This window comes from Piliocolobus tephrosceles, chromosome 10 (assembly GCF_002776525.5).
Source record: "Piliocolobus tephrosceles isolate RC106 chromosome 10, ASM277652v3, whole genome shotgun sequence".
Classification (NCBI taxonomy): Eukaryota; Metazoa; Chordata; class Mammalia; order Primates; family Cercopithecidae; genus Piliocolobus; species Piliocolobus tephrosceles.
The window spans coordinates 53970140-53983888 of NC_045443.1; the positions used below are offsets into that span (position 1 = coordinate 53970140).

At 47.3% G+C, this 13749-nt stretch overlaps 1 protein-coding gene across 1 annotated transcript; it reads right to left on the reverse strand.

Moving 5' to 3' along the window:
* Window positions 1–947: 947 nt before the first annotated feature.
* Window positions 948–12277, reverse strand: SDR9C7 (short chain dehydrogenase/reductase family 9C member 7). The gene is made up of 4 exons (XM_023210602.2): window positions 11830–12277; window positions 8056–8314; window positions 7218–7381; window positions 948–1869 (listed from the first exon to the last, which is right to left on the reverse strand). Exons 1-4 carry the CDS (start codon window positions 12128–12130, stop codon window positions 1652–1654), a joined length of 942 nt encoding a protein of 313 aa, XP_023066370.1. The 5' UTR covers window positions 12131–12277; the 3' UTR covers window positions 948–1651.
* Between the last annotated feature and the right edge of the window lie 1472 nt (window positions 12278–13749).

A 13749-nucleotide genomic window follows, 5' to 3' on the forward strand; every position in this document is an offset into this window, starting at 1 on the left:
AAACTGTGGGCAGCAGAGCAAAGAAGCAGAAAGAGCCTACAGCCTCAATGCCATCATTCAGCCACTGGGCCCTGCCCTCACTCTTCATTGTTTAAGCCAGTTGGTCTTTCTGTTACTTGTGAGTTGGCTTTTCTGTTACCCGTTGTTGAGTGCATTCTATCTGATTTAGAATTTGGTGCCAGGAATAGAAATGCTAAAACTATAGTGAGTTGCATGGTAGCTCCCCAAAGATACATCTAGAAGCTAACCCCTGGAACCTGTGAATGTTACCTTATTTGGAGAGAGTCTTTGCAGATATACCTGGATTATATTTTATTATTTTCAGATGTTGAAGAGACCCAAATTAAAGATATTTTAGTTAAAAAAATAACATCTGACCTTTATTACATGACCATTTATCAAGATAAAAAAAGTCTTTTCAACAGAACTTCATATGACCCAGGAGTTTAAGCCCTTTTTAAAAAAATTAGTTCAATGACTCATTTGACAGTGTTACTAACTTCAGAAATGGATTTTCCTATAACTGAAAAAGAATCCTGGTCTGGGAGTCTGAACGTCTCATTTCTATCCTTGTCTTAGTTACTAAGCTGGGGGCTTAGGTAGGTCACTTCCCCCTCTGAGTGTTAAGTTACTTAGTCTATGGAATAAGTGGCTCCCAATTGCTCAGGTGCATCAGAATCTTCTAGGTCCTTGTTACAAACACATACTTCTGGGCCTTGTCTCAGTCCTACTGAATCAGATTTTTTAATATTGGTGCAGGAGTCTGTATTTTTTAATTAACTGGGTGATTACAAGGTACAGTCAAGTTTTTGAAGTATTGGATGAACACCTCCAGGGTCCTTCATAGCTCTAAAAATTTGTATTCTGATTTCTATTCCTCTTATCATCGTTTGTCCTAACTAAGCTACTAGATACTGTGCTAAAACAAAGCAAAGCAAAACACAAAATAAACAATAAATAACCAAGACCATGGTTTAATCATCTTTATATTCCCCCAGCACCTACAAAGTGCCTTGTAGGTAGTAGGTGCTCAATAAATATTTGAAAAATTACTCAAAGGTGATGAAATAAATGAATGTTATTTCATGTGGATCCCAATCACCTATAGATAGAAGAATCTAAAAAGAGAGAAAATATTTTAAACTTTTGTCTGATGTAATCTTGCACTCCCTATCTGCCCTGCTACGTACTTCAGTGATGGATTATGTGAATGAAGTCATGCATATTGAGGCACCCAGTAGGAAGGTGGTTAGATTCTCCTGGAGGCAAGATTATCCCACAGCATTTCTCAGTGGCAGTGATAACTGAAAGGGGCTCATGATTCCTGAGGAGCTGGTTTTCTTCTCCATGACTTTTCCAGGACCAGAAAAAGCCATATCCTGACTGGGTGACAGATGTCCTTGGAGCCATTGCTGCAGATCGCTGAACTTGCAAATACCACCTCAGGTTTCTGTGTGGTCCCAGAGGGTGGGAAGAGGCATTCGTCTTCTGTTAGAAGTTACTGGTAAATTCGACTGCAGTGGGTGTCAGCTGAGCCAAGTGTCCTTTGCGGCCAGTGCCCCCAGGATATCTGATACCACCTTTTGTGACCCCACAGTCCTTCCTTCCACCCCCACTTCTAGGCTCCACTGACCCATTGAGCCTCCCCAGTTTAGACACTGTCCGCTGGCCTTGGAAGGTACCGGCTCAGGATGAAATCTGTTACAGGGGTGGGCAACTTAGCCAGGGGGATGTAGAGGAGTTTGGCATCCAGGCCAGGGTTGTAGCGGATGCGCGGGCTCCGGGAAACAATAGCATGCTCCATGCTGTTGATGACATCTCTGACTCTGGGCTCTGCCACCTGCATTATGTTTTTTAACTTGTCAGTATCTGTTTGAGGGCAGAGAGGGGAAAAAGGCTCTGTTATTCTTCATAAAAGATGATTTCTTCTGAATTCTGTCCAACTACCCTTTCCACGAGATCCCTGATCTAACATTTCAGGCAGGTCTGCCACACCCTCCAGGTGGTCCCTTATACAAACACACATTTATAAGACTATTGTAAATAATCTCAGCCTGGCCAACATGGTGAAACTCCATCTCTACTAAAAATATGAAAATTAGCCGGGCATGGTGGCACATGCCTGTAATCCCAGCTACTCAGGAGGCTGAGATATGGAATCACTTGAACCCAGGAGGCGGAGATTTTAGTGAGCCGAGATCGCACCATTGCACTCAAGCCTGGGCAACAGAATGATATGCTGTCTCAAAATAAATAAATAAATAAATAATCTATCTTATTTATCTTCCTGAATTCAACAATCATACATTGAATTCCTACTATTGCATCAGACTGGTGATGAGAAGAACTGTGAGCATTCTTAAAACTGTGCCATTTATTAGTTATATTACCTTGAGCTTAAACTTTTATTACCTGTAAAGTGGAGATAATACTATCTTTCCTGAAGGTTGGGCATAGTGGCTCGGGCCTGTAATCTCAGTACTTTGGGAGGCCGAGCCAGGTCGATCACCTGAGGTCAGGAGTTTGAGACCAGCCTGGCCAATGTGGTGACAACTCCTCTCTACTAAAAATACAAAAAGTAGCCGGGCATGGTGGCACGTGCCTGTATTCGCAGCTACTAGGGAGGCTGAGGCATGAGAATCACTTGAACTCAGGAGGAGGAGGTTGCAGTGACCTAAGATCGCACCACTGCATTCCAGCCTGGGCAAGAGTGAGACTCCGTCTCAAAAAAAAACAAAAACAAACAAACAAAAAAGTCTGTCCTGGAGAATAACAAAGATGATTAATAGCAGGGTAGACACTGGGGGAGTACAGAATAGCAAACATGATGGGAAGACAGCCTTTTTTTTTTTTTCCTTCTATGTACTTCCTAGAGTTCCCACATTTAAACAAAAACATAGAGGAGAAAATATTATTTAAAAATAGTAATACTGCCCCTACCTCGGTCATAAGGCTATTGGCCATTGTGGACTCAAATAATTTAAGGAATAGACAAGCACCTCGTGGGGCCCTCATAAATGTGAGGGGCTGTTCTGTTTGCATTGGCACACAGGAGTGGAGATGGGGACAGAGCCCCCAGGTGGTACAAGTCTGCCAAAGCTCATGACATAAATAGGAGAAGGGCCACACCACACACCCACCAGGCCCTCATGTGCATCCTCACCCCAGGACAGGGGGATTCATGCTTCACTGAGAGCCCTGAGGACTCCAGAGAAAATGGTGCTTCAAAGTCAGACTGCCCTGATGAGGGGTGAAAACTTGAAAATGGAGAGGAAGCCAAAGCTGCCCTGACTTTGAGAATGGTCCAGGCAGGCAAGGAATTCACCCACTTGGGGCCAGGATCCTTGTGGGTGGTGGTGAGAACGGGGCAGTGTCACTTCAGTCCCCTTCACCCCAGACTCCGAGAAACTCCATTTTCTGTTTCCTGGAAAGAAAACTGATGCAGGGAAAAAGCCAAACTACATTTTGGGATCTCAACAAGAGCCACACTAACTTAAAGCCAGACTGTCCATAAGGCAGTAATGTCTTGGGAAACCACACCCTGACCTCTGACCATAGAGCTGGCACAGAGGCCACCAGCAGTAGGGCTGAGGGCCAGAGGAATCGTTCAGGATGCCCAAGGGGCTGTCTCTGCCCCCTCGGAGCCAGGGAAACCTTTGTGGGCTGAGGAGGTGGAGCAAGTTGACATGGTGAGATGGGCTGGGGACTGGGTTCTGAGAAGTGGGGAAGGCTTACACAGGCAGTGGGGTGGAAGAAGGTACCCCACACATGGGAAAGGGTATAAGGCACCTGCTTTCATTGTTTTCTCAAATAGATATTAGCTGCCATTCAGTGCTGGGCACCCTGCTAGGCATGGAGTGGGAAGGGAGACTGAAGGACCCATCCAGCCTTGTCACTCTCCTTCACAGTGAGGAATGACATAGGCTTTGGAGTTGGGCACCTGGGAAAACGTTTTTGTTATTGGGAGAATTAAGCAAGATAAAGTCTATAAAGTAGCAGGCCTGCTCTTAGGGGTTACAAGCCAGGGGCCTGTTTGGTCAGCCACAGCAACTTGCTAAGTTTGTACCCAGTGATGCTCTAGGACTACTCCTAAATCTCTCTTCTGTCTGTCACACAGCCACCCCCCACCACCAGAACCACCATGACTTAGAACTTCATGTCTTTATCATTCCTTCGCTGGGTTTCTACAGTAGTCTCCCAGGTGGCCTGTTTGTCCTTCCCACGGTGACACAAATCTGATCCGCCATTTCAGAGCCATTTACAAGGCTCTCTAATGCCTTTAGGATAAGAGCCATGCTCCTTAGTATAGCAATCAAAGCATTTTATGATCTGACTCCTAATCTCTCCCCTTCTCAATCACCACCCACAGCACTCCTGCCAGACTATAATGGCAATGGCAAAGGTTTGTTCAGCTCTTACTGTGGCAGAGCTGAGTATTTTGCATTTCTGTTTAAATCTCCTAACAATCCATGAGAGAGGAATTGTACTTTATAAATGGATAAACAAGTTTGGAGAGCTGTACAACATGATTAGGGGGACTGCTGGAATACAAGCCTGAATCTGCACTGCCTCCAAAAGCATACAATGCTACGTCAGGTCACCAAAATGTTGCTCACACCCTTCCTCTTGTGTAAAACATCCACCATCTCTTTCCCTGTTGGTATACTCCTATTCGTCCTTCAAAACTCACTAAGGCATTAACTGTCACCTCTGTAAGGCTTCTGTGACAGCGGAATGAAGTCTGCACTGCTGCTTTGTTTTGTACGCATGTCCATTATTGTAAGATTCTTCATGTGGTGGTGTATTTACTTTCACATCTTCCCTGCTAGTTTCCCGGAGACTGTCTTGTCTCTGTATCCCAATAAACACTGGGCAACTGAAGCGAAAATTCTAGTATAACCACTTGGGAAAATGTTTATCTAAATGTAGTTGACCACTGCCTGAAAATTTTCCTCTGAAATTATGGTGTGGACTACAGGTGAATTGGCCTAACATATTTTATAGGCCCAATCCTTACTATTCTTTAACAATACCAGTTTTTGGACAAGGTTTTCAGAGGAGTTTGCCTTTATACGTATTCTTCCATGGACCACACTAAAGATGCTACAAGCACTCTTCACCCTGAGTGCTTACTTAGAAAACGACTTTGTGAGGTCTCCAGACACTGGCTGAATCCACTTTGCCCCAGCCTCAGAGCAGCTCCACAAATAATTTGAACTACTCTTTGCTCAGAATGATCACACAGAGGATAAATATTCTTCCCCACACACACTAACATCTACTCTCCTTGCTCCCAACGGCAGCACATTTCCCTTTGGGGACCTATGCCTCCCCACCACCGTGTCCATTGGTCTGGGCAGAGCACACGGCACAGCCTGAGCCAATCACACCTTCACATTCCCCTGGGCGCAGTGACTGGTTTAGGGTTGGGTGCATCTTGTAGTCCCCTATGATGTGGCCACCATAGGTCCTCCAAGTCAGAGTGTACATTAGGCCTTTTGGGAGAGGCACTGGAAAGAACTCTCCTATTTTCCCAGCAGACCTCACCCTAGGTGGAGGTGAAGAGATGCTGCAGTTATGCGGCTCCCACAGGGGAGACAGCTTAGAGATTGGAGTCAACGCAAAAGAAGCAGAGCCAAGAAATGGGTGAAACCAGGTCCTAGCAACATCATTTGCAGTCTGGGTCAGGTTGTACCTGAAGCTTATCTTGCTCAACTTTTTAGTCAGGTGAGGCAAGAAATTCCTTTTCTGCTTAAATAATTAGCACTGGATCTGCTGTCACTGAGTAAGTCCCAACTAATGTAAATCCTTAGACATTTTCCTCTCACAGAATCCTAACATGTCTAGCACTAAAAGATGAATTTATCTAAGGGGTACCCCAGACATTTTTCCCTGAGGCTTCCCTAAATCAAAGAATGAATGACACCTCCATCCACCATATTCTTCAAGCTGTAAAGCTAGCACTCACCCTTGATGGCTTCCTGTCCCTCACCCCTTAATCCTCAGTGTGCTTTGATGCTCTAATTTATTCTGTATACTCCAGCTACCTCCCATTGCTTCCCACCTGCTGGTTTCTTTAAAGTTCCTCAAATGGAGTTTCCTGCCTCAGAGCCTTCCTGCAGAAAAAAAGTCCTTTCTTTCCCCTTCCCAGCAACACCTAACTCTTATTCCTCCTCAAAGTCAACTCAGAGAAGCTCTCCCCTTCACCATAACCTGAATTGGGACCCCAACTTCCCGCTCCATTCTTCTTTCACAACCCTGTTTCTCCTCTGTTGCACTTATCCACATCTACCATAAACACATGTGTTTTTATTAATGTTTGTCTCCCCCACTGGGCCATAAGCTACAGGCAGTGAGGGGCAGGCACACCGCTATGTCTGCTCCAGCTCTCCAGCCCCACACATGCTTGGGACATGGCAGCCTTGCATGTTTTGTATTACTGATTCAAAACAAAAATAAAAAACAAAAATGCAATAAAGTGTGTATGTATTAAGTGAAAAAAATGGCTGTCTTGGCTTTGTGCTCTGTTGATGTATGATGTCCAGCAGACAACTTTTGCAGCACAAAGTTTTGGGGCAGCAGGGTAAACAGCTGCCATGTCCCACCTCTACCCTCCAAAAACACCAATGATTCACAGGAGACCCTCAGCTCAGGGAGAGAAAGAGAGGTGCCTAGAGACCCTCTCTTTTAAATCCCCACGTGCTCATTTTCTTCTTTATTAACAAGCACTCGGAATGTGCAAAGCACTTCACACATACTAACCCTCATAGCAACCCCATGAAGGAGGCACTATCTTTAGCTCCATTTTGTAAATGAGAAAACTCAGGCATGGGAAAACTAGGTAATAGGCCCAAAGTCTCCTAGCTGGTAAGTAGTAGAGCCAGGATTTGAACCCAGGCAGTCTGGCTCCAGCAGCCATGCTCTTGATCTCTTCAGTGTATTTATCTCAGTACATTTTCACCTGATTCCCCTGCATCATGATGCTGTGGGGGCAGGTGCCAGGAGTGGGCCGAATTGCCCTTAACTCCCTGCACCGCTCCAGCAGTGATGATTCTGCCACTTGCTCTCTATTCTCAAACCCCAGCTCTGCCACTGTGTGACCTTGGGTCCTGAACTCCTCTGCATTTTGTCTCACCATCTGTTAATGGAAAGCCAGCTAATGACCCCAAGACCCACTCGGCCCCCTTAGAGACCCCTCTCCTGCCCCAGGAACTTACAGTTACGGAAATACTCCTCTCCATAGCTGTCCCGGGTCTCCTGAGGCAGCCTCTCCCAAAGCTTTCGCATGCGTGACTCCAGGCTCTCCTTGCCCAGAATGGCTGTCCGATAGTTCCCTGGCTCAATGATGCAGACCTTTACCCCAAAGTAGTGGAGCTCACGCCTGGGAAACAAGAGTTGCACTCAGTCTGGGTCTCAAGATGACAATCATCAGAGAGAGTCACCTCTGGATGGGCTTGTCTTTCAGGAAACTAGAGATGCCTCCCCCACCCCCTGTACACGGCCCTGGCATTGCCTTTGTGCAAATAAGCCCTTTCTTAGGTACTCAGCCTTTTCCCAGAGTGGCCCAGCACTCTCTGGGCAATTTGCATTAGGCATAACCAGCGGGAAGAAGTCAATAGGGAATCTAGGCCAAGCTTTGCCTCCCACCAGGTCCCTCCCATTAGCAACTCCTCACTCAACACCCACGTGGTGAAGGGTGTGGGTCTACACAAGACCTGCATGCTCCTCTAAGGACCTCCAGAGGGGACCTCTGCCTCCAGGCCTGTCTGTCTGTTTGGGGGACTCTCCCTCCTCCTCTCACAGGCCCAAACAGGGTTTCACTCACCCTGGTGCAGCTCAAGGGAAGGCCCACCTGATGCCTTGCATTTCCACCCTACCTCTTCTCCTCATACCTTCTCTTGGTCCTTGGAGAAAGCACCTTGAGGTCTAACCTTCCTTCTGCTATTGTGTTAGCTTCCTGTCTGCAGAATTCCCCTGCCCACAAGCTGTCACACCCAACCCTCTCTAACCCCCGGGATTTCCACCTGGAGTGGTTTAGTACCAGGGCCCCGTTACCTGATGCTGTCAGAGAAGGCCTCAACGCCAAACTTGGAGACGCAGTAGCCACCACCAATGACGGCCAAAAGACCACCACAGCTGGACATGTTGATAACCCTGCCCCGGGCTCTCTTGACCATGGGCAGCATGTGAAGGGTCACTTCGATCAGTCCCACCAGGTTCACATTAATCACCTTCACAAAATCCTCCTTGGTCAGCCATTCATTGGGACCACTGGGCAGGCCCACACCAGCATTGTTCACCAGGGCCCAGAGGCCTGGGGGCGAGATGGAGAACCACATAGAAATCATCAGTGGGTCTGGGAAAGAACCAAGGTTTGCTCCCCACTGGCTCAGTGCCTTCAAGGATGGTTGAGCAGGTGCACAAGACACAACCCGGTCAGGCTATAACATAAAAGGAAGGTGTATCTTTTACTAATTCATTTTCCCTGAAGGGACACTTTTTCCCAATTCAAGTAAAGTCTGCCGACTAGCTGGCACTCTGTACCAGCTACAATCAAGGTGTTAGCTAACAGCATTTCAGCTATAAGCATTGGGATAAGAGTTTCATTTTCATACCAATGAATTAGTGTTCAGATCCCTTCCCCATCATGCTTCTCCCTCTCTATTCACTTAAGTATAACCAACTGCATTTCACATACTACCAAAATCAATCCATTTATTCATTCATCCATCTTCACACATTTATTCATGCATGTGTCTAGTCTGTGACAATTGTAGGGTGAAGGAGGCCAGGTGCAGTGACCCACACCTGTAATCACAAGCCTTTGGGAGGCTGAGGTGGGAGGATCACTTGAGGCCAGGAGTTTGAGACCAGCCTGAGCAACAGAGTGAGACTCCCATCTCTACAAAAAAGAAAAAAAATTAGTCAGGCGTGGTGGTATGCACCTGTAGTTCTAGCTACTGGGAGGCTGAGGTGGGAGAATCACTTGAGCCCAGGTTACAGGTTACCTTGTTCAAGGTAACCGTGAGCTAAAATAGTGTCATTACACTCCAGCCTGGGTGACAGAGTGAGACCCTGTCTCTAAAAATAAAATGATATAAAATAAAATAAAGTAAAATACAGGGCAAAGGAGACATAAAATGAACAACACAGCATCCTATCCCTCCAGGAACTCACAAGCCTGGAAGGAAATAATAATATTTATAAATAAATATATAAATTATTTAAATAAAATAATTATGGAAAATGTGATGAGGACTGTCTTTGAGATATTTCAATTAGGTTGGTACAAATGGAAAGAAATAATGCTAAGTGTGGTCATTCAACTCTGCAGGGGCCCAGGGTTGAAGAGCGCCAGGTCCAGTCCTGGTTTTACCTCCAGCCTTGAACAAGTCATTTCCCTCTCTGCGCCTCTGACTCTTCATCAGATCGGACTAGAACAGTTGCTTCTAGACTGTATTTTGCAAGCCTTCTAGCGGGAGGAAAATGCAGGAGAAGCTCTCCTTTCATTTGTTTTACATATTGAAGTTCAAAAAAAATTCCACCAGAGGGAGGGTGATGCTAAAGACACACTGGAAACCCCTCTAAGCACTGCTCAAGGACCCCTTCCAGCTCCTTCATGCAAGGATTCCCCAAGCCCTACTGCCCTGGTGATTCCCCTGACAGCCCCAGCCTCAGCAGCCCCAAGATACTCTGCAGGCACATCCCACTGTCTCCTGAGGGCAGGTCTCAACACAAACATAAATCCTAGTCCACCCCTCCCTCTAGGGCCGGGGTCCCCACCGAAGCCATGCCCCTACCCAATCTCCCTGCCTTTCTGCATTCAGGAGCAATGAGAAAGCACACAAGAACTTCCTCTCCCACCCCGCTACCCACCCCAGTTCCCAGTGCTTCTTAGACAAGGATATTGCCCAGTGGCTTAGGCAAAATAATGGTCCCCCAAAGATGTCCCCAGCCTCATTATCTCTGGAACCTGTGAATCTGCTGGATTACATGGGAAAGGGGAATTAAGGTTGCAGGTGGAATGGAAGTTACTAATCAATTGTCCTTAAAGTTACGGAGGAAGTTAACACAGGGAAATTATCCTGGATTCAACTGGTGAGCGCAATATAATCATGAGTCCTTCTAAGAGGAAGGAGGCAGAAACCGGAGAATCAGAGAGACTGAGAAAAGTGTGAAAAAGACTGGGCTCAACCTTGCAGGCCTTGAAGATGGAGGTAGCAGGCCAGGAGCCAGGGGTTGTCAGCTGCCTGTGGAAGCTGGAAAAGGCAGAGACGGATTCTCCTCTACGGCCTTCAGAAGGAACACAGTTCTGCTGACTTTGATTTTAGATCAGTGAGGCCCATTTTGGACATCACTCTTCCGGAACTACAAGATAATATGTGTGTATTGTCTTCAGACTGTACAGTTGTGTTGTTACAACAGCAACAGGAAACTAACATGCTAAGTGAGGTATTGAGGCAATTGGCTCAAGGCTGAATGTAGGGAACTGGCTGAGACAGCCTGCTGAAGACAGAGGCTCACTCTTGCTGAACTACTAATTAATTAGCTCACTCAAAAACTATTTATTGAGTACCTTACTGGGTGCCAGACATTATTCCAGGTACTAAGGATGCACAGTAAATAAAAGGGACAAAAATCCTTGTCCCCAGGAAGCTTTATTCTAGCAGAGGAAACAGACAATAAATAAGTAAAATCTATTGTACATTGACTAGTGATAAGTGCTAAGGAGAAGAATCAAGCAGGGAGGTACTATCTGGATCCCCCTGGCTCCAGGGCTCTGTTGCCCTGACCTGTGCATGGGCTCCAGACTAGTTCCTTTAGGAGGGAGGACTTCCTCTAGTCTGCTGCTTCTGCAACCCAGCCATCCTGTTCCTCCTGTTCCTGGGCCCACACCCTGTGTGCTGGAAGTGCATGAGGCAGGTCCCCACGCAGTCCTGGGCCAGCCCCAGTCCACAGCTTCCTTTCCCAATAGGAACAGCCACTCTGACGTACATACTTGCCCAGAAGTCAAACCAACACCCACCATGATGTCAAGAAGAGACCAGATCTCTTTCTCCCCTGCCTGACATAGTCAAGGAGAGAAACTGTACCCCCTCATGGGATCCAACCTCCTGTCTCATTCCCCCTCCCCCTTATCCTGATCCCAATGAGAAATGTGCTTGTATTTCCCCCAGGAGCTGATGGTTAGGACTGCTGAAACCTCAGAGAGGCACATCCTATTTTTTTTTTTTTTTTTTTTTTTTTTTTTGAGATGGAGTCTCGCTGTCACCAGGCTGGAGTGCAGTGGCGCAATCTTGGCTTACTGCAACCTCCGCCTCCAGGGTTCAAGTGACGCTCCTGCCTCGGCCTCCCGAGTAGCTGGGACCACAAGCACATGCCACCACACCCAGGTAATTTTTGTATTTTTTAGTAGAAATGGGTTTCACTGTGTTGGCCGGGATGGTCTCCATCTCTTGACCTCATGATCTTCTCACCTCGGCCTTCCAAAGTGCTGGATTTATAGGCATGAGCCACCATGCCCGGCCAGGCATGTCCATTTTTAGAGATTTGGACACACAGAACACATCCTCCCCCTTCACTTCCATTGAGACCTCTTTCCCATCTCTCTGAGTTTCCAGGACAGAAAACTTCCTTGGGAAATCACCCCTTCATGTGAACAGGCCAAACTACGCAGTGGCTTCCAACCAGATTGAAGCAGGAGCCTTTCCTATGTCACCCCTCCCACCCCATCTGGACATCAGGGTCTCTGATACTGTCAAATGCTTCGGGAGAGAGGAAGAGGAGGAAGGAGAAACCAAGAAAGTCAAAGAATGTAATTCGCCCCACCTTGCTCGCCCACTTGGTCCCTCAACCACTGGGCCGCCGCCTTGATGCTTTCACTCTTGGTGACATCCAGTAGGGTGGTCTGCAGCCGATAGGAGGTATCCTGCTGAAGTTTCTGGGCTCCCTCCTCAGTGAAGCAAGCAGCCAGCACCCGCATGCCCCGATCAACTAGCTGTTTGGCCAGCAGGTTCCCGAAGCCGGAGTCACAGCCTGTGATGAAGACGTACTTCTCCGAGAGGTTGCCAACCAGATTGCAGTTCTTGAACCAGCGGTACATAAATGAGAGGTCTGTGAGGGCCGCCATAGGGCAGGGGGAATGTGATGGCCAAGAGGGAGTGGGCTCAGGAGACAACAGGGAAGAAGCTGGTCCTCTGAGCCCCAGCAGGCAGTCTGAAGGAAATCACCTGGAAGAAGAACTCTCCTCCCTCCCACAGCTTGCAACAAATCTAGGTCCCTGGGTGAGCCACGCTGTAATTTTTATAGGTGGATGCATAACCACAGCAATTAGCTCAGATGCAAGAAATTCAAGTCCAACCTGAAGCCTTGTCACCTCTGACAGCCTGGTGGCTGCCTCCTTCTCTCCCCCTGCCCTGATGGGTAAAGCTGCCAAGAATGGGAAAGAATCCACTGGCAATGTTGTTGATGAGTGGTGGCTCACCCAGGTGGTGTAAGGGAGGCAAATGAAAAAGGAGGACTCACCCCAGACAGCTCCCCTAGAAATCCTGTGGCCACCCTACCCCCAACCCAGCCTGGGGATTTTGGTCTCCAGAGATCAAAATCTTTTGTAATGAGTGCAGGTATGTAAATAAGTTTAAGTTTTATTTTCAGGGAAAATACTCAAGACAAATTTATTAATGTAAAACAAACAACATTAGTTCTGTACCTTCCAAACCCCAAGAGAAACAAGTTGCAGGTCGTCAGCTCTCTGGAATTCTTAGGTAAGTCTCCACCAGGAGAGAGGATGAAAAGCAATGGATTTCTCCTAAGGTGGGTGTACCTCCATTGTCCTGAGGCTAGAGGCAGCAGGGCCCTCCTATAGGGGAGGCTGGTGATGTGAAACTTAGCCACCAGAAAGCAGAAAGACCTGGGGGACTCAGGCCTGACACCCCATGGGGATGATACTCAGGTCAACAATGACTGGCCCTGGGCAAGATGATGAGGTGGGATCATGAGTTCACTGGGCAGCTGAGGGAATTGTCTGGGCAGAGGCCTTGACTGTAAGAGGGGATGAGATATAGGAGGAGCAGAGAACTGGGGCCAGAGACATAGAAAATTCTCAGGGTCGGGACTTGGAGGAGAAGAAGACATTCTAGGCAATTTAGCAAATAATGTACAGAAAGCTAAAAGGGAAGGTGGTAAAGGAAAGGAAATAAGGAAACCAGAGGTGTGAGTAGTGAGGGGCCACACCCAGAATTTCATAAGATGCAGGGGAATGATGCTGGAGCCTCCTGTGATTCTTTGGTTCAACATCTAGGGTCACCATCCCTTGGGATAAGCCTGGTCCCAGCTCACACTTTCATGGCTTGGAGAGTCTGATGCAGAAATGGGACCACAAAGTTCTCTAGTGTGAAGGAACAAAGGATGTATCTCTGTGATCCACCATTTGCCAAGTCTGACGAGCGTAGAATCACATAAAGCAGGTGTCACCTTGGGAAAGCCCTGCAGGGTTTGCCTATTCCTTAGCAAAGTGGTGGGGGGGGGGGGGCAGATTATGAACCCACCCTTGAAGAGCAGACCCAAAACTTATAGAGGATGGAAGTGGAAAATGGTAGAAAGCAAACCACACCTACTTCATAACCACCCCGAGGCAGAGCACCTCCTATGTGGGATCTGGGAACCATCTCCCAGTGTCTGTCTGCCGCCTGGGTGAATGAACAGAGAAGTCTTGGCTGGGAGAGGTCGGACCATGTCACTCAAGAACTG

Excerpts from the sequence above, each read along its gene's own strand:
- SDR9C7 (XM_023210602.2), bottom strand. The coding sequence starts at position 12,130 with ATGGCGGCCCTCACAGACCTCTCATTTATGTACCGCTGGTTCAAGAAC. Across the intron at positions 8,315-11,829 it reads GGACCAAGTGGGCGAGCAAG|GCCTCTGGGCCCTGGTGAAC; the intron begins GTGGGGCGAATT and ends TCTCGCCCCCAG. Across the intron at positions 7,382-8,055 it reads GCCTTCTCTGACAGCATCAG|GCGTGAGCTCCACTACTTTG; the intron begins GTAACGGGGCCC and ends CTTGTTTCCCAG.